At 43.7% G+C, this 20,369-nt stretch overlaps 1 protein-coding gene across 11 annotated transcripts in view; it reads right to left on the bottom strand.

The window, feature by feature from the left end:
• The window catches only part of KLHL32 (kelch like family member 32), a 317,145-nt gene that overhangs the window by 177,127 nt on the left and 119,649 nt on the right, over positions 1 to 20,369 (bottom strand). For all 11 annotated transcript variants that reach the window (XR_003095601.1, XR_003095602.1, XM_006030043.2 and 8 more), the window contains 2 exons: positions 13,363 to 13,450; positions 9,670 to 9,850 (listed from right to left, as the gene is read on the bottom strand). Coding sequence is in view for 9 of the 11 variants with exons in the window: in XM_006030043.2 (XP_006030105.1) it covers positions 9,670 to 9,850; positions 13,363 to 13,385 (204 nt within the window). In the remaining 2 variants the exon portion in view is untranslated. The remainder of the gene's footprint in view (positions 1 to 9,669; positions 9,851 to 13,362; positions 13,451 to 20,369) is intronic.

The following is a 20,369-nucleotide window of genomic DNA, read 5'->3' as shown; positions in this document are numbered from 1 at the left end:
TTCCTGCTGCACCAGGACTGCAGTGATTGTCAGACTGCTGCGTGCTGTCCTGTCCCTGACCCAGGGGTGCTCCCTGCCAAAACTACTGTTTACCATTTGTCTGCTCAGTTCAGTAAATGCTATCAGTGCATTTCCATGAGCGCTTTGGGCACAGGGGAGCTGTTTACATGCAAGTGCTTGAGATATCTGTACTTAGACTCCAGTCTCCCATGGGGTGCATCACAGCCCTGAGAGAAATGGCAAGGATGTGTGAATTACACAGAATTCTGATCCCACTGAATGGGAAATGCTCTCTTAAGTGCCCAAGACCAGGGAGGAGGAGAGAAACTAGCACCTTGGCTCCAGGCTTCAGCAGGGGATGGCAGGGGCAGGGGGAAAGCACACAACTCATTCCCTAAGCCCCAGCATCCCCCCTCCCCCCTCCCCAACCCCTTTGTGGGCTTCTTGGCCATAAGCATCTGAAAGAGGGCTATGACCACAGAGGGTGGCCTGAGGTGGTTTTTGTCATGCCTGCTGCCCCTTCCTTTCTCCCTCTTCCCCAACTGGAGGCTTCATGTTTCCCCCGGGGTCTGGGTCCCCATCATGTTTGCATAAAGCTGGGGTAAACCTTATCATCACAGAACAGCAGTGGCCCCTGTGTGGGGAATGGTGTCCCAGGGCCCCCCTGAGCCGCTCCTCCTCCTCCTCCTCCTCATCCAGCAGAGTCCCTATGGGCAACTTTTCCGGGGCACCCCTAATCCGTGGATGAGGAGGGTGTAGACTGCCCTGTTTGTGGTGAAGAAGCAGCACAGGTCCTTGTAGAAAGGCATGCTCTGCCTCTGGCCCACAGACTGCTTTCTAGTGTCAAGCACATGGTAATCTTGTCTCTTCATCAACATGGTCTTAGCGAGACGGTGCGACCAGTGTCTGTTGTGCTCCCACACATGCATCTGCTAGGCGATGTGTTTGAAGATATCTCAGGTTCAATGCCCTATCTGGAGCTGGCACTAGATGTGTTCCTCACCCCAGAAGGTGGCTAGATCCTTTACTTCCCTGCATTGCCAGTTGCTTGCCCAGGTTTGCCTGGTGGCAGCAGACAGGGCAGGTTCATCCATAGCCCATACCAGTGCCCATGGAGTCTTAGTGTCCATGGGTAGGTGAAGGTCTGGCTGCAAGGGGGTGGGTGGAAGGGTGGATGGATGGAAGAAGAGGCAGTGTGTGAGGGTGTAGTTCTCAGCTCATAGGTCTGGCTCTCACTTCAGAGGTTTGGCGCCTCTTCTCCTGCATCATCTGCGTTCCACTGCTCAGGTCACTTCCACAATCTCAAACTGTCCAGGGGCTTTCAGCAGACACCCTATGATTTTGGCAATGCCACACACCCAACCTGGGCTGTAAAATCCAAGGGCCCTCAACCCCCAATCAAAGAGGTGGCTGGCCGTGCCCCGCGCAGTCCTGAAGTTACCATGGTGGGGTCTGTCTGCTCGCCCTGGCCTGGAGGTTCAGTGCCCTCCCCCAACCATATCTCCCCATGCGCTCATCTAGCTAGGGGTCTGCAAATGAAAAAAGGTTGAAAACCATTGCACTAGACAAAACAAGAGAACCTTTGGTTCCATGTTCAGATCTAACCTAAATCTTTGGCAAACACAAACTTGGTTTGAGTAAGACACTGTCTGCATCAGGGCACTACAAAATTTCTCTGAGGGAGGTATTTAGTCATGTGTGTCTGAAGACAGGCAGACAGCAGGGTACATTTGCTCCTTACAGATGAATTATGAAGTAAGCAGCCACTTATGGGAGTGTTACTGCCCTGAGTGCAAACAAACAATACCTTTGAAAACTTTTGAACAATTTCTTGGTAAACAACATACTGTGCTGGTGCTGCAGGCAGTCTCTCCAGTGCCTGTCCTTCAGATATACAATGCATCCTACTGGCTGCTAATGTTAGGGTTCCAGCTATTTAGGCAATTAAAAAAGATCTGATGGAATATTGACACACAACCAAAAACCTGGTGATCCTAAGTCATCCTTTTTGGGGCATGAGCCACCAAATGGGTGGACTCCCTCCACTCTCTATGGCTTCAGGAGGAGGCCCTATTTGTCTCTTGGCTTCCTAGATTCTATACAGATTTTAGGAAATCTACTGGGGTCAGAAGGGAAAATTAAATCACTGGGTGTCTATACAAGTTCTTGGGGGTGGGGTATGGCTGTTTTAATCACAGAAGTTCCCACTATAATTAAAAGGCTCGTTGTCACATGTATTAAGCCCCTATGTGTTTCAAAATAGTTGTAGGATACTTTATGTAAAGCTATTAGATGAGGTTTAGATAAAGCGCCCCTGCGGCCATTTTGAAATGCACATAACGGTGAGGTAACGCTAGAGCGTTCTAATTAGAACACAGAGCAGACGTGACTAATCAAGTCTCCTCCGACACATTCTAATTACAATGTGAATGAGCACGTCTACAGGCACCCACTCCTTCTTTTCCAGGCACCAGACTGGGAAGGCAGGGAAACTGTTTCCTCTGCTCCCACTGAAAAATGTGAGGTGTTTCCTAAGGGCAACATCACAGACTCTGTCTCCCAGAGGGTTTCTTTTTTTTTTAAATGGTGAGTGACTCTAAGGAACACTACATTAAAGCCATTGGATATTATTATTCATATAACCAGGAAAAGTGACAACTGTAAAATGGTAACTAATAAAAAAACCCCAGTGTGATAGCTTGACAAAACCCAAGTTCCCAGAGCTATCTGCCCTATGGATGTATCAGTTGGACGCCTGGCAGCATACCTCAAACTCTGTAACAGACTGTCTGAAACAGCCCATAAAGAAGCACTTCTTGCCTTAAAGCCAGTTTTCAAATAATTCTGGCCACTTGAGTAATGGTTTGGAACCATGTGCACTCCCCTAGCCCCTGCTGGCATAACAAGGAATAATGGGCACAAGTTGATGGAGAGGAGGTACAGATTGGACATCCGAAAAAACTACTTCACAGTTAGGGCGGCTAGGAGCTGGAACCAACTTCCAAGGGAGGTGGTGCTGGCCCCTACCCTGGGGATCTTTAAGAAGAGGCTGGATACTTACCTGGCTGGACTCATTTGAGTCCCGTTTTTGTTTTTAGGGTGAGTGGGTTTTTTTTGGTTTTTTTTTTGGGTTGTTCTCCCGCCCTGGCGGGGGGTCGGGCTAGAAGATCTATTAGGTCCCTTCCGACCCTGAAACTATGAAACTATGAAACTATGATAGAAAGCTACTGAATGCATTCACGGTTTCTGGGGCTTTGTGTCTGTGAGCTGGACTCGTGGGTTTCTGGTCCTGCATCCGGTACTACTTCTCACCTTCTATATTTTACACATACATTTGGTTTCCCCAGAAAAATTGGGAAACAGCGATGCTACGTATTAGTATGCATAGGTGTGCTGCTGTACATTTTGAGCATGTTCAAGTACATTTTTTATAGTAATAGGAGTTAGGGTCCCTGTCAATGCCAGGGACTCTGTAACAGCATTTGAAAACCACAATACAATTTGACAGTGTTACAGAACTACTAAGTACCCTGGCAGAGGCTAGGTTTAGAGGGCATTTTCATCACTAAATGTATCTTGATGTATCAACACATTTAACTGTGTTAAATGAATAGCCAGGAGTTGCACACAATTTTATGTCAAAAGCCTCACATCCATTAGGAAACTTGCCCATTGCCAGAAATCAGTGCAGATGAATCAATTCTTAAGACAGGTTAACTGTGAACAGAGGCAACCTAGCAGCTGGCCCACACTGAGCCCTTGTTCAACTGCACCCATGAAGAGATGCAATAAGAGAAATTCAGCAATAAGCAGTTTTCTTTGTGTGGATGGATCTATGCTAACCAGAGAGAGGACACTGGTGGGCCTGGGGACAGAAGCTTCACTAACTCTTTTCAGTGACAGCCTAGGGGCAAGGCCAGCCTGGTGCTTGGACAGACTACATGAGCTCTGGCTAAGGCTAGTGCACCACCCTAGGAGGCAGGGGTGAGCACGGTACCCATGGGTTGCTGGCAAAATGCAACCTGAGTCATGATGGGATCTGGTACAGATGTTCGTTACAGCACTCTAAACTACAGTGCTGAAGTCTGATACCACTTCCATCAGGATTATTTTAGAGTGGCATCTGCCATTTTTACAGTGCTTTTTGTGCCCTGACTGTCTGTTTGTTTACAGCTGTAGAGAGCTTTCTACAAGCTTACCACACAATAAGTGTAACTTCTGTACCTGGCCTGGGATGCCAGAGAACCAGCAACCCACTATAACACACTCCTGGGTGGACAGCACTACCGCTGCATTCAGTTAAACAGGAGACAAGTGTTCGTTTAGCCACAAAAGATGTTTAAAGTGGGGTTGCTCCAGTGAAAATGGAACATATGGTCATACTAAATAGAAAATAAACAAACAATTTCAAGTTATCACAGAAGAGATGTTCTTTGTGTGCGGGAACTATGAAAATTCCAAAAGTAACCATACAGTCATAGACTAGTAGAGTGGAAGTGATTCAGGAGGTCATCTAATACAATCCTCTGCTCAAGACAGGACCATCCCTGACCTCCTCATCCCAGTTTAGTGTCTCTGTAGCTAGGTCTTAAAAATTCCCAAGGATGAAGATTCACAGCTGCTCTGGGGAGCCTGTTCCAATGATTAACTGCTTAGTGAGAAGTTTTTCTTAGCATCCAACCCAAATTTTCCCTATTAAAATTTGAGACTATTGTTCCTAGTCCTGTCACCTGCTGCCACAGAGAAGAATCTATCTTTATCCTCTTTATAACCACCCTTCAGGAATTTGAAGACAGTTAACAAATCCTCCTTAGTCTTCTCTTCTTCAGTACTAAATAGCCCCAGTTCCTTCAGCTTTTCCTCATAATTCATGTTTCCCAGGCTTTGAATAATTTTTATCACTTTCTGCTATAACTCTCTTAAAGTGAGGTGCCCAAAACTGGACACAGTACTCCAGAGGAGGCTTCATCAGTGCCAATAGAGTAGAATTTAAAAGGTATTACTACTGCCAAGTATGCTATTGGCCATTTTTGCAGCAACAATATATTATTGGCTCATCTTCAGCTTCTGGTTCACCACAACCCCCAGGTTCTTTTCTACAATACTACTGCCTAGCCAGTCATTCCCCAGTCTGTATTTGTGCATGCAATTTGTTCCACATGAAGGTCAGGACTTCATACTTGTCCTTACTGAATTTCATTTGATTGATTTCAAACCATTTCTTCAGTTTACCAAGGTCATTCTGAATCCTAATCCTACCTTCAGGAAAGTCTTCAACTCAACCCAACTTAGTGTCATCTATAAATTTGCTTAGTGTACACTCAATTCCATCCTCCAAATCATTAATGAAGCTGTTGAACAATACTGGATGAAAGATAGAGCCATGGGGAACCCCAGTAGAACCCCTCGAACTCCTCTCCCCAGTTAGAAACTGTGCCATTGACTATTATTGATTATTGACGACTATTATTTGATTTTTTTTTTTACTATCTCCTGAGAGGCATTTTAATAAAGGAGAACACAAAGTGTATAATGTTCTTTTGGGGGATTCAGGAATATTCTCATGATTATTTCAATTTTGAATTGTTTTGGTATAGTTAGGAGTAGCTGCATGATCAAACTGCATATAATTTTACTTCATAAAATGAAGTTTGTGTCTCAGAATATACAGTTCCCTTCTTTGGTGTATAGATGGACTTTCTGGTATGGTTATCATATTTTTTATACACAATACTGAACCATTGACCATAAAAATCAGTTATTGATTACCATAATACTAACAGAAAGCACCAACATATAACATTTACATAATTATTTTATAGATACATTAAACTGTCAAAAGAATAAATATTTTCAGTGTAATTACACAAAGAGCCAAAAGCAGAATTCAGAACAGTAAAAGACTACAAGGTATCCAGCACAGTAGTTAACATCATATCAAATACAATATTCAAAACTATGCACAAACTGAAGAATAATTTAAACATAAAAGAAAATCTTCTATTTGAAAATAAAATATGTTTGCGTCAGCAACTACTCCAGCTCTCACCAGTTAGAACTACAAGCACATTGGAAATCACTACTGATGCAAAATATATTTATTGTATTGAACAAGCTTGTGGACAGACTTCTTAGAGAGCTACTAATATGAAAATCTACCTATACATGTAAACACCAGGTATCAGTAATACTGAAAATTAAGATCTTGTTCAATGGTAGCAAAAGAAGCTCACTCCAAAATACTGCTTCATTTCACATCAGGGGAATACTTCCTTTCTTTAAGTATCCATGTCATAAAGCTATTTTGAAAAAATGTACCTTTTATCTTGTTCTTCCGTGCAAGAAAACCTATAAAGGATTAAATGCACATCAGTACTGGATCCATGCAAACTTACAGAGGAAAGCCTTGCATATCAGTTTCCAAATATTTTGATAACCTTTCTATTAAAAAAAGAAACAAAAAACAAGAGTCCATGTCAGTGAAATACTTCTCATTGACTACTCAGTAGCATTCCCAACGGATCCATGCTGGAAGCCTGTATCCACAAGGAATTCTGCCAACTTCCATGGTACTCCACAAGGCCATAAGGCTTCACCACCATGGACCACGGTGGTAAAACTGGCACCAAAGGACGAATGTTTATACCAACTGTGATATTAGATGAAGGTGAATAAGACCACACCTATACAGTAACCTTACGTGCTCTGGTCTAAAGCAGAGTTTGCAAACAGCTGTGCTGTTCTGGGAAAGCTGAATCCATGCAGCACTTTGGATGAGCTAAACAGCATTGCTGAATACAGCAGTAACATTGCCAATCAGCACTGTGTGAGTGTGGTATGTGCTTCTGGCTTAGGAAGCAGCTCATGTCAAGCAGCACGGCATGGCTGTGGCTGCTGGTCTGGATCACAGTAAATGTACCTTGAAGACATGGCCTATGTCTTCTGTCTCAATGGACATGGGACTGTTCAAGCTGATCAGCCCCTTCTTCCATGTTATTTTCAAGCGTCACCCTGTCATGGATTTATTGCAAATACTACGACATATGATGGTTTTAAATCTCCAGTACCTGGAGTTCTGAGATTCTATAAGAATCTGGAAGGACAGATGGATGAAAGCAAAGATGGAAGGACAGAAGCAAGGTAAGTTTTTAGGCCTTTTGGTTGTAAAGAAAACCTACAAATATGATCCCAGTGAATCGTGAAGTCTCAAACCAACTCAAAGAACCTATAAATAAACATACCCAAATTATGTTTTGTTAAAAAACGTGATTAATTTTAAACTGTATCTCTTTTTAATGATCAAGGTTAAGTATATGCCATTTATTCTCTTCCTCGCTTATTACCATTCTATCCAAATCAAATCTCCACATACCTCTCAACTTCCTTAGAAATGTATTTGTATACTAATAGCAGCTATTGGGTGGCTGGTTTAAGCAAGAATGATTTGCTCTTTTGAACAATAATATGAAGTCTGGAGGATGTCCCCTACTAAATTCTACAATTTTGAGGTGGATCAAATTACTAAAAGCTGCATAAATTGTTCCTTCAGTACTTTTCAACAAAAATGATTTATGCAGCAGTTAGTAATATGACTTATCTTAAAATTGTTATTTATTTTCCACAAGGCAGCAAGACAAGAATTTGCAATAACAATTTGGCAAATATGTATCAAACAACTCAGTTAGAAACAATAGCAATAATAAGATAAATCAGTGCCCCATTCTCAAAGTCAATTCATCAGGGACCAAGGCAGAAGCAAAAACAATTCCCATCACATTACTGGAATAAAGGACATGCAAGCTGCCCATTCTTCATGTTTCCATGCACTAGTTATAGTCACCTCCTTAGTAAGTGTGGAGGGGAGGAGGGGAGGGGGGGGGCGTGAATGAAGCCCAAAACCTTTATAATCTTATCATGGGGAAGGGAAAGGGGGTCTAGGCGGGGATTCATGTGGCACCCTTCTACCTTACTGCAAACATACTCAAAAATACTCTTGGGATATATATAACAATAGCAAGTGCATGCATCCAAACCTATGGCCTTGAAGCTTGAACCCAAAGTGCCCTGAAAGTAGGAGGGAAGAGCAATACTGGGCTTTAGACAGGGATGGAACAGCCATCCCTGCCCAACAGTCCAAACACTCCACATACCAGGAAGTGGGAAAGAAACAAGTGCTCCTGCTGCATAGGAGCCAGAGAGGTAACAAAGCATGCCACTGCTGAGCTGGCACTCATTGCTTGAGCATCAAGTTGGCAAGGTTCTGCTTCCCTCTGAAGAGGGAAGTGTTGAGTCTTTCACACAGCAATAAAGGAAAGCAAAGTATAAATACATGCTCAAAACCTGAGAAGTAAACTGAATTCATTACAGTGAAAATAACGCGTTTCAAGTTGACAGTGTTCTTTAAACATATATAGTAATCTAAGTTCCAGTTCTACCAGAAAGATCTGAGGCTGCCAGGGAGAATGAAATTTCTGCTTAGATGATTAAGGATGCATAATTGCTAGCAATACACAGGTGCTTAAACTACATCATTAAACTAATGGAATGACATGGTCACTGTAATGCCATTTAATGCTGTAACTATTATAGGTAAAATATCAAACAAATATATTTTGTTATAGAATATGGATTTTTAAAACAATTTATTCCTTTAAATCAAGGATCAAGGGGTGCTCAACCTCTGTCCCGTGGGCCAAATGCAGCCTGCGGATCCATCACATCTGGTCCACAGGGCTTTCCACAGGGCTAGAAATTTGGCAGCATGGGAGCAGTTGCCATTAGTGGGAATTGTGACTGGCATTCCTCCCTCTCCCCCTTCCCCACCTCAAGACCAGGTCATGCCCCCCCCTTCCCTCTGTGGGGCCAAGTTAAGAACCTTTTCCCTGTGGGGCTGCATTAGGGCCGGCCTGACCCCCAACCCCACTGTTTGAGGCCAGATGCTACCCGTAGTGCCTGCCCAAGGCACCAGATTGGGAACACCAGCTGGATCCATCCTACAGAGAGACCAGGCACTGCAAATCCAGCCCTCTGGGCAAAAGGTTGAGCACCACTGGTTTAGACCAGGGGTGAGTAAAATACAGCCTATGGTCCAGATTCAGCCTGTCAAGTCCTAATCCCAGCCCCAGCCCCGCCCACCCATCCCACTCCTGGATGCAGGTCTCTGCCCACTCACAGCCCCATCCCTTCCACCCAGCCGAGCACACCTTGCCCTCACTGGTCCTGGGCCAGTTTCCATAGGGACCCCGGGATCACTGGGTGGTGACAGAATGGGGTGGGGCCTGAGGCAGAGCTGCAATTCACTCACCACATGCCCCTTCTCATGAAAACAGAGCCTGTCGGGCCGTGCAGGCAGCAGATCACAGCTCTGCCCTGGGCCCTAGCCTGATGTTGTCAAGGCCCTGAAATCCTGATCCTAGCCCCAACCCAGCCCTGCCCACCCATCTGTCCCACTCCTGGTTGCTGCTCCCACCCGCAGCCCCATTCCATCCTCCTGGCTGATCACTTGGCAGAGCCACTTAAGGAGTTTTGGTGAGCTGTTGTGGGCCAGGGGTCAAGGGCAGGGGACCTGGCCCATGACAACTCACCAAAACCCCCTAAGTGCCCCCCCCCCCCCCCATTATGTCATTCTTGGTTATTTTTATTAAAGAGACAAAAATGCATCAAACTTACTCGGAAGTAGTCACTGCAAGCTGCAAGGACTGCCTTATGTGCATGGAATTTCTGTTCCTCTGCAATGAGAGTGACATCACAGAGTATGCCATCACTTCTCTGTTGGTTCAGGGCTGCCAAGACAGCATCATTATGAGAATTGGACTGGCAAAGCCTCTGACCTGTCAGCATTTCTTGAATACTGCAAATGAAGGAAAGAAATGGAATCTGTCATCAAAGGTAAGACCCATCTCTAAGACTTGGTAATCAACATTGCTCAAAAGTGCTAGAAAAAAGCAGTTTCTTTCTGATCAAGCAGAAATAAGCTTGCATGTGATCTGTTCAGCAAAGAGGATGTACTACATAATATAAGTACTATTAATTTGGTAGAAAGCACATTCAAGTAAATATGTTCCATTAAAAATAACTCAAACGGCCTGACTCATTTGTTCCTTATACTTCCATAACTCAACAGGGTTCAGTAGAGTTAATCATGATGTAGCAGGCAACTGTCAATCCTTCTGGATCATGGTGTATGCATGAGAAGCCGCCAGGACCTTTGACGCATACACCTAGGCAGGGGTGGGGCTACCCAGACCTTCCATCCCTGCTTTAGGCCATTGAGACAGTATCCAGACACCAGACCAAGTACAGACTTCTGTTGCCTTAATGACTGTAGTTACATGCACATCTGGGACTCAAACCTCAAACAAATCTCCCACACTGTAGACAAAGATTCTACCTGAACCACAACAGCAGGTTTAATTGTGATGTATACCAAGAGTTAAAGTGAGAAGAGGATAAAGCCCAAAACCTTTATAATCTTACTGTGGGGCAACAGATAGGAAGCCAAGCCATATGTATTGGACATATCTATATAAAGTAGCTCACAAACTGTCTGGCTCATAAGTATATGACCTATAACAATTTCTGCAACTGAACTTTGCTTTTATTTAAGCTGATGGTGCACAAGCCAGGAAAAAAGTTACTTTTGTTCTTTCTTAGGTACACTACCTTGGTTGAACTATCAGAATAGTTATATTATACCTTGTGTCACTAAAATAAACATATAGGACACTAAGGCTTTACTGAAAGCAGATTTGTGGTACCAAATTGTATCTGCATTTATTTTTAATATGGTAAAAGTGGTTTCTACCAATAAAACTAGATTTAAAATTTCAGCATATTTTAAAATAGATAAACACTGGCTTGATGTTTAATATGAAGAGAATAATAAAATATTGGCTGTTTACCTTTTGAATGACTTAAAACAGTCATAGGGCTATCTGGTAGATTGTTAAGAGTGCAGGTAAATCCTATACAAAATTGTAAGGACCAACACACACCTTCTTTACAAAGGTATGTTTTAATGTCTCCATGTAACCCCTTTGTATTAAGATAAACCTGTGGAGCCCCAGACTTCTGTATTCCCAAAGCAACATGAATCTGATTAATGTCCCTCCACTACAGGAAATTTAAAGCACGTTGTAACTCACAAATATATTAATAAACAGTGGCCCTGTCACGCTCTGGGTGTGTAGATTTTTCTTTCTCCATTCTTTTTATTTATCAGAGCAAACTCATTTCAATATATTTTGTGTGCTCAACCTTATTTATACACTAAAACAAAAGTACAGTTATCAGGAAATACAACCTCATACAGCAGATCATTTTTACATTGAATTCTCCTTCTATAACTTCCAAAACAACATCACTAAGTCAAATCAAGATTTATTAGTTTATGCAGCCAGTAACGCAAGCTCAACTTGGTATCTGGAAAAAAATTAAATTGTGTTCTTTGATCATCATTCCTTATCACCACCAATAAAGACTCTCAAATCAAAGCCTAACTGGCAATTCTGTTGCTAATGCATGAGGAACACAGCATGCTCATCTAAACACAGCATGCTCATCTTTCAGCTTCCCTCTCCTCTTCTAATAGGAACAAAACATGTTTTTATTTTTGGCCATAAACTAGGCATATAAGAAAACTGAAAAATCAAAAGGGTGCATATATTTTCCATGCAAAAGGTCAACTTTTATGGTTAGTCTGACTGGGCATTTATACACATGCTCCGGAAGGGGGTGGGGGCACTTAATTAATTGAATCTGCTCCGATGTGCTGTGTTGGAGCAGCTTCACTGCACATGTTTAGACACCCATTATAACCAAAGCCATGTCCTTTTTTGGAAGGAGACAAGAAATGTAACCCCCCAAAATGCAATTTGAGTTATCCCCAAACTGTTGACAAAATTAGGGAGCTGGATTCACAAAACTGTTTAAGGAGGAGTAGAAGATACCACTATCATGACTTCCCCTTGTTTTAATCTCACAGCAGAGGTTTAGGACAGTCACCCAGGATATGAGAGGTGTTCAATTTCCACCTTTGCCTAAGAGGGTATGAATCAAGGTCTTCAAGACATCTCATTCCCATGAACAACTGCTCTAACCACAGAGTATCCTAAGGCAAGTCTACCTTTGTTATCTCTTGCTGGGGTTGATCTACTTTCCCCAAAATACTTAAATATTCACTAAGAGACTCTCCCTGTTCAACAACTGTTCAATTATTTATACAAAGTAAAACAGAGACTCTTCCCCTTCTCCTTCCTCCCCCCACTCCCTTCCCAATAGCCATAACTAGAAAGCATTCTTGTTAGAAGTGGGAGATGCAAGACAAATTCACTGAGGCAAGAAAATGAAACTTAAAAAAAAAAAAAAGAAAAATGAATCTCAAACCAAATAGACTTCTTTTTTCCAAATTTTCAGTTTCATGGTCAAGCAGAAAATTCAGTATTTGGACATGCCTAATTATAATTACGTATAATTATGTATAGTTAGACAGTAAGCCCCTATTCGTGGCACTTAAAATCATAAATATGAGAGTACTGATTCATGGATGCTGTACAAAGTAGCCATAAATCAGCAGACCAGGGCAGTTTATGATTCCTCTTACATGAAAGGATCTTCAGGTGTTGAGGGCATGGGAAGGAAAAAGAGAGCATAGTGCAGATGCTGCTGAATCTGGCAGATACGCAGCTCCCAGATCATCCCCTGGGGACTACAGTCAGTAAATGTATAGCATTTTCTGCACAACTGTTCCCAAAATGAATTAAACAAGCACTGCCTCAAGTCAAGGAGACAGTGAGCAATACAAATAAGGGAAAAGGCCAAGGTGGCAAATGAATGAAGAATGATAAAAATGACAATAAGAGACTTCAGGAGGGTAGGAAGATGGCGCCTACAAATATAACTTCCTCGAAGCCATTGTTCAAGGAACAGTTTGGTCTTGACTGCATGACTCCATGAAAATTTGCCCAAAACCCCTGCCATTAACCACCAGCGGAGCTGCATCATGGCAAAATCCTGATTGATTCCACAAATGTAGATCAGGGATTTCTTTGCCTACATACTGGGCATGCAAGGCCATCATCAGCTGACTACTGACTACCAGAATCAGAAACATACCAGCATAGGCAAGAACTTAAACGATGAAGGGAAATAACTGGAAGCTGGAAGAGATTGCTGTCTCACATACAACATATTACGCTATTGCTACTGGTAACATTAACACATGTAGTAATCTAATGCTAGTTACAATTTAGAGACATGCTGGCAAAAGTGTTCATTTCAGTAATTCATCACATACCAGCTGATGCTTCAGTGAATATCATGCTAAATGAGAATGACACCTGGAACTGCTATTAAGTACCATACCTGAGGCACCTCTCAGATGGCATCCTTCAGTTTATTCTTCTGACTCTCCAAATTTAAAGCCTTGTGGTAGAAACAGCAAGCATTCCCACTAGCAAAAAAAAAGGGGAGAGAGATATGAAAATTAGACCATCTCATCCTTAAAGGTAGTCTCTTCTTTCCTTCCTCAGCAGTCTCCACATACAATCTTAGTAACAACAGCAGTCCCTACACTTGAAGGCAAGGTTTTGTCCCATAAACTCAGTGACATAAGAAGGATGGGAAAGTGGCCTGGACAAATGTCCTTCCCCCTGCAAAAAATGCTAGCTTCCAGAGCTGGCAGCTGGATGCAGTGTGAATACTTCCCTGATAGCCATTATGGAGCTACAATTTCCAAGGCACAAACCACCACACAGGACTGGTAGAGTTCAGCAAGATTCTCTATTCAGACCAATGGCTATATCCATTTTTCTTTTCCTAATTATGCAATTACAAACTGTGTCTTTAGGATACAGTGTAAGTTAATTAGCAAAACATTTATCCTATTAAAAAGTACAAGCCAGAGTACTGGCTATGAAAGAAAGCAAACACACCACCAATAGCAACCTATAGAAAATAAGCAAAATTCAAATGTGATAAGATCATATTTGAATTTTGCTTATTGCAAAATTTGACTTACAAACTACCACTACTGCTTCAATATATGATATTGACAGGCATGCTAAGCTAAATCTATATGAGAGCCGGAACTGAGTCAATTAATTTTTAAAAAGCACATTACAATAGAAAACTACATCCAAAATTTGGCAAACTACCATAATTATCAAACTGAATTCTTTCACTTCCCCATTAAAGCTAAAATAAACCATCTACATCACTGCTGCTGTCAACAAAAATCAACTCTCTCTTACATCATATCTTCCTCCTACTGCCTGATAAATTCATTGCTGTCCAATGATTTTTTGAGCTACTATGGGATTCCATGGTGATTTTTGATACCACAGGCATCTCTTTGTGAAATTACTGAAGAAAGGAACATGGAAATAGAGAAAAAAAAATCTCTCTCATATATTTATTTTAGCCCTATTCTCTCTTTTATCTCACTCTGAATATTACATTGCTCTGAGAGTATTTCTAGTGATTTCAGTGTGACTCTTAGCAATGGACATGAGAGAGGACAGAAGAACTGAGTTCTTCTACCATGGTTAAAGACATCTTGCAAGTCAAATTCAATATACTATATTTTCTCACATACAATGCATGGCATAATATAATGTTTTCAAAAGGCAGAATGAAGGTAAAAAAGATTTTTTTTTCCAGAGTTATGGCTGTGTATGAAAGGGAAGTAGCCTAATTTTCAGACGACTCACTCTCCCTTTCCTGCTTTACTAAAGCTGAAACCATAGCTGTGGCTGAAGACTAGTCTTCATGGTTGGATCTATGATTTTGAAAAGAGCTAAAGGATGTCCAAGGCTGTGAAATAGAAGGAGAGAGACCAGGAACAGCTAGCAGACAGCAAAACTGCCCTAAGAACGGTTAGCTCAAGGGCAGGCAAAATATGGCCTGCAGGCCAGATTCAGCCTGCCAAGAAAGAACAAAAAAACAGGACAGAAAAAAAAAAAAAAAAAAAAAAAAGCCACTCTGTCCGGCCCATGGGCCCCTAAAAATTTTAGAAATTGTTTTTTTATCTGTCCCTGGCTGCCTGTCAAAGATGACAGGCAGACAGCAGCAGCAGGACCCAGGGGGAGCCAGCAGCAGGACCCAGCTGCTGAGCAGCGAAGCTGGCCCGGCTCTACCCCACCCCTAGGCCTCTACCCCGCTCCCACCCCAGCCCTCAACCAGAAGCCTCTGCGGCTTCGGGCTTCATGGACCTGGGACTGTTTCCTGCCTCCATCCATCCGTGTGGAAAGTAAGATAAGATCAGAGGGAGGGGGGGGAAACCACTGTGACAGCCCAGCAGGTGGGAGCTACAAGGTGCTGGCCGGGCTGGGCTGGAGCCAGAGTGGGAAGCAGCAGGCAGGGGGGTGGAGGGAAGCAGGGGTGGTGGCGGGGGCTGCAGGAAGCGGAAGGAGCATGGGGAGCAATGCAGGGAGCAGTGGCAGAGCTGTGAGAAGCAGCAGTAGTGCAGGCAGAAGCAGGGGGAGCAGCCAGAAGGCCATGGCAAGTGGCGGCAGCGCGGGGACCAGCAGGGGCCTATAATTACCCGGGTCCTCCTTCCTCCCTTTCTTGAAAATAGGGAAAATATTTAGATCATTTGAAGCAATACAACATACCACAAGAACTATTAAAATCTAACTTTCTAACACATCTCCAAAGAAAGTGAATTCTACATAAAAATTTGATAGAATTTGAGAAAATATTGTTAACACCTATGGAACACACAGATCTATTATCTGTGTTATATATGGCAATTTTAAATTGCCATATAGAGGAAAACACATTGTTTATGACAAAATGGTCTATAGAAATCGGATAAGAGATTAGTGATAAAGAAGAGGAGATGATCTGGAACAATGGTCCTCACACATCAACCTGTATGCCAATAAAAAAACAAACTAAAAGTCTATATTGATGATAACATATTTGCCCAAACCCAAAACCACCCTGAATTCAAAATGACCCCCCATAATTAGATTCTAAGCAAGGAAAATGTATAAATTTGCTACAATTTTCCTTGTACAGAATCTAACCTTTAAAGGGCCATCTTAAATTGATTCCTCCCCCTCAGTGCAGTGAAGAAAGCAGTGAAAAGGGGCAGGTGGTAGGAAGGCAGTAGGGAGGCAGGCAGTGGGGTAGGTAGTAGGACAGTAGGCAGTAGAGATCAGGTTGGGGAAGGTGGTAGTGGGGCAGGCAGTGGGGAGGCAGTGGGAGACAGGCAGTGGAGCTTGACCTCTGCCCCTTACCCCCCAACTTGTCCCCTGCCACCTGCACACCCCTACCACTGGTCCCCTCATAACCCGCCCCCACACATCCCTTGCCCCATACTTGCCTTCCCCTGCAGCTTTGGGTCCCCCTTCTTCCCATCTCCCCCACCCCTCATGGCCTCCACCCTTCTCTGCCCACCCATTGCTGCTTACTCTTGCTCCTACTCCTGCATGCTGAGGCCCCACATCAGTCTAGGACACAGCACATATTTGCGCCAGCTTCAGCCTGACCCTGTAGCAGTGGTAGTAGCATGGCAGCTCCGGCCCCAGCCTAGGCTGCCAATGCTGCTTGTACAGGGTTAGGCTACAGCCAGAGCTAGCACCAGGCCCAAGCCTGCCAGAACTGGAGTCAGAGTGAAGAGAGGGTGGGAGGGAAGTGAGGGGTGGGAGGAGGAAGTGGGGTGACAGGCAGAAGGGCCAGAGGCTGTGGGGGGTAGATGGTGGAGCAGAGACTGCAGAGGTAGAAGCAGCAGGTAAGAGGGAGCAAAGAGGCAGGCAGCACCTGCAGCTCTGGCCCCAACCCTAGGTCAGGGCCAGAGTCTCATCTGTTGTTTGCCTGGCCTTGAGCCTTGTACACAAATCCAAGATGAGGGACTTTTTCTCCCATGTTAAGTGGGAAAAAAACTTCATCTTAGATTTAACTGAATACAGTATTTCACCCCACTTACAATTTAATGAATTTATGGCACAGTAATAGGGAAGTTTTGGAGAGAGTGTGATCAGCTGGGAGGATTCTACCACATATGGTAGACATGTTCCAGAATCAAACTGTTTGGGAAATAGGTTGAATACTTGGTAAGGGAAATAATAGGATGCTAGCTATCAGATAGCCCCTTAGTGTTCTTACTAAATCTTACTGAGAACTCTGAAATAGGTGAGTCATAAGAAATTGATCCTCACATTCTAGTGTCTGCAAAAATTACAACTGCAAAAGCCTAGAACAGAAGTGACACACCTCAAAATCGCTGGTTGATTTTAAAATGTTTGGGAAATTATTTTAAAGGAAAAGTCATCCTATCAAGTCAGTGTTCTACAGGGGAAAAGAAAAAAAAGGAGGTTCTTGCTTAGAAATCTGGTGGAAGTTCGTAGAATGTACTGAAAAAGGATCTCCTCCTTCCTCCATACCAGAAAGTTTTAGAAACTTATTTGAATGTTGAAAAAGGGTGCAAGTTCTATGACCTAGCAGTTAAGAACAAATTCAGAATGAGATAGGTAGAAGATAGTGAGCCTGGTTTTATGCAGAGTTCTGAGGGGGTGAATTATTAAGCAGGTTACACATACAGATGAAAAATACAAAAGGTTAACATTGACTGTCAAATGTACAGGAGCTGTTGGAGACTGAAAATAAGTGAAAAACAGAACAGAAGACTCCTCAGCAGACAATGACATGGGTCAAGGGAGCACTGTTGATGGAAGATAAATATCCTCAGGGGACAGGATCCCCTGAGTTCTCCATTAACTGTTCCCAGGGAAAAAAGGCAACCCAGGGAAGTTCCAAAGAACTCAGACCTAAGAGATGGACATACATAACCCCTTCTCATTTGGTTTATGGCTGGCCCAAACCCATTCCCCCACCCTGCCACCATGGCCCGACCCAGTTTCCACCCCGCTGCGCAGCGGACCCAACCCTGTTCCCCCTGTTGCATTTCTGCCACCTTCAAGGAGCAGGGAGGGCAAAGGGGGAAGCTTGCCCTGCCATCCCCTCCATCCTGCACCCCGTGCCGCCGCTGCCTCTAGGGAACAGAGCCAGGGGGGAGGGAGTGAGGCTAGCAGGGGCCCAACCCTGTTCCCTCCCCTCGTGCCACCACTGCCTTCAAGGAGCAGTGGGGTGGGGGGAAGTTGCCCCGCTATCCCCTCCATCCCCCTCAACCAGCATCCCATGCCGCCGCTGCCTCTAGAGAGCAAGGCTGGGTGGGAGGGGGAGGAGCAAGGCCATCAGCGCTGGCATCGCCCCCCAATCCCCTCTGTCCCTGCCATCATGGCAGTACTCCATTGCGCTGCTGCCTCCTGTCTGGAACACTCTTGGAGCACTCTGAAAACCAAAAACAACAATCAGAGTGGGAGGGAGGAATAGGCTGCAATTGGACCTAGACAGGTTACAGGGGTGGGCGGATGAGAACAGGATGGGTTTCAACACTGACAAGTGCAAGGTATTGCACCTGGGGGGGAAGAACCAGCAGCATATCTAGAGGCTGGGGAACTCCCTTCTTGTCAGTGCAGAGGCAGAAAAGGATCTTGGAGTCATTATTGATGCCAAAGTGAACATGGGCCGACAGTGTGGGGACGTGGTCAGGACGGCCAACCGTAACTTGTCATGCATCCACAGATGCATCTCAAGCAGGTCAAAGGAGGTGATCTTCCCCTCTATGCGGCACTGGTCAGGCCGCAGTTGGAGTACTGCATCCAGTTCTGGGCACCGCACTTCAGGAGGGATGTGGACAACATGGAGAGGGTCCAGAGGAGGGCCACTCACATGATCAGGAGGCAACAGGGCAAGCCCTACAAGGAGAGGTTAAGGGACCTGAACCTGTTCAGCCTCCACAAGAGAAGGCTGAGGGGGATCTAGTGGCCATTTACAAACTAGTCAGGGGGACCAGCAGGCATTGGGGGAGTCCCTGTTCCCCCGAGCACTACCACGAGTAGCTAGAAATAACGGTCACAAGCTGGCAGAGGGTAGATTCAGACTAGACATCAGGAGGCGCTACTTCATTGTCTGGGCGACTAGGATCTAGAACCAACTTACAAGAGAAGTGGTGCTGGCTCCTGCCCTGGGGGTCTTTAAGAGGAGGCTAGGTGAACACCTTGCCGGGGTCATTTGACCCCAGTACTCTTTCCTGCCATGGCAGGGGGTCGGACTTGATGATCTGCTCAGGTCCCTTCCCACCCTACCAACTATGAAACTATGAAGTGTAAATAAAGCATTATGGACAGACAGATTAAGGCTTTTATATATAGAGAATTAATGCAAAAAAAACCACATTAAAAGAATCTTTAGTTTGCAAAGTCAAGAAATGCCAGAATTAGGGTTGTCTGTGTATCCTCTGTTTAGCCCCTGTGTACTTTAAGTATGCTCCTGTCTTCAATTACAGTATCATATACTATTTTTTGCTACAGGACTCCTCTACACTGTTGAGGTACTGAAAAATGCATTAGGTAGGGGTGAGAGTTCCTTTGTTCTCAGTATTCATACCCAGCATCATGACAACATTCAGCAGGCCTGGGAAAGCTACCACAGGAAAAGACTGGTTCAGTTCTGCAGTACTGATGTGAACCATGCTCAGTTTTTTCTGTGAAGATTGTAAGTATGATCTGTTACCAAGATGTAAGGAACTGGTACAGGGTCTGTGTAGATGAAACATTTGAAGAATTTTTTGTCCATTGTCTCCTAACAAACATCTGACAATAAGAACTGAGATTCTCAGAGGTTTTTATAGACTTGGTCAGGTTCCAGTGGATTTTCACAAGGACAGCAAAAGGCACCTAGGGACATCAGTGGAACCACCTTGCCAAATTCAAGTCCCCACTATTTGGAGGTATTAGTTACAACTCTGTACTATGGGTAGCACTGATTTTTCTGTAGTTTCTGAGAAATGAGGCATGAAATAATTTTTACTTAAACTTTCTCCCAAGAATTCAGGCCGGAGAAGATACTCACCACAAAAAATATAGCTTGAATGCTTTATATTTGACAAAAGTATAAACAACTGAAAAGAGCTTTCTGAAAGTGTGAAGCAATCTTAATTATAGGCATAACTATTAACATTGCCTAAAATAGAATGGTAATTAGGTCTGATATATAGGGTCTTGATGGAAAATGGCTTAAAGGACCATCTAAAAAGTTACTTATGATACTTTGGCAATTTAAAAACTCCACTGGGTGGGTGGGGGGGTAGATGGATTATTTAATGGGATTTATTTATGAAGGTAGTACAGGAATGTGTAAAAATAAAAAAGCTTTCTTTTCCTTAAACATTTTAGTACAAGACAATAAATTGGATAAGGAACAAGATTACAAACCATGTACAAGCATTCATTTCTAGGAGTGAAAAATTTCCCCTACATTCCCCTGCTCCTTGCAGCTTTCCCAGCCAGGGTGATCCCAGCCTA

Source organism: Alligator sinensis, unplaced genomic scaffold (assembly GCF_000455745.1).
Source record: "Alligator sinensis unplaced genomic scaffold, ASM45574v1 scaffold145_1, whole genome shotgun sequence".
NCBI classification, from domain to species: domain Eukaryota; kingdom Metazoa; phylum Chordata; order Crocodylia; family Alligatoridae; genus Alligator; species Alligator sinensis.
Note: the sequence above shows the minus strand (reverse complement) of the source record. Positions and strands in the feature narration are given on the sequence as shown.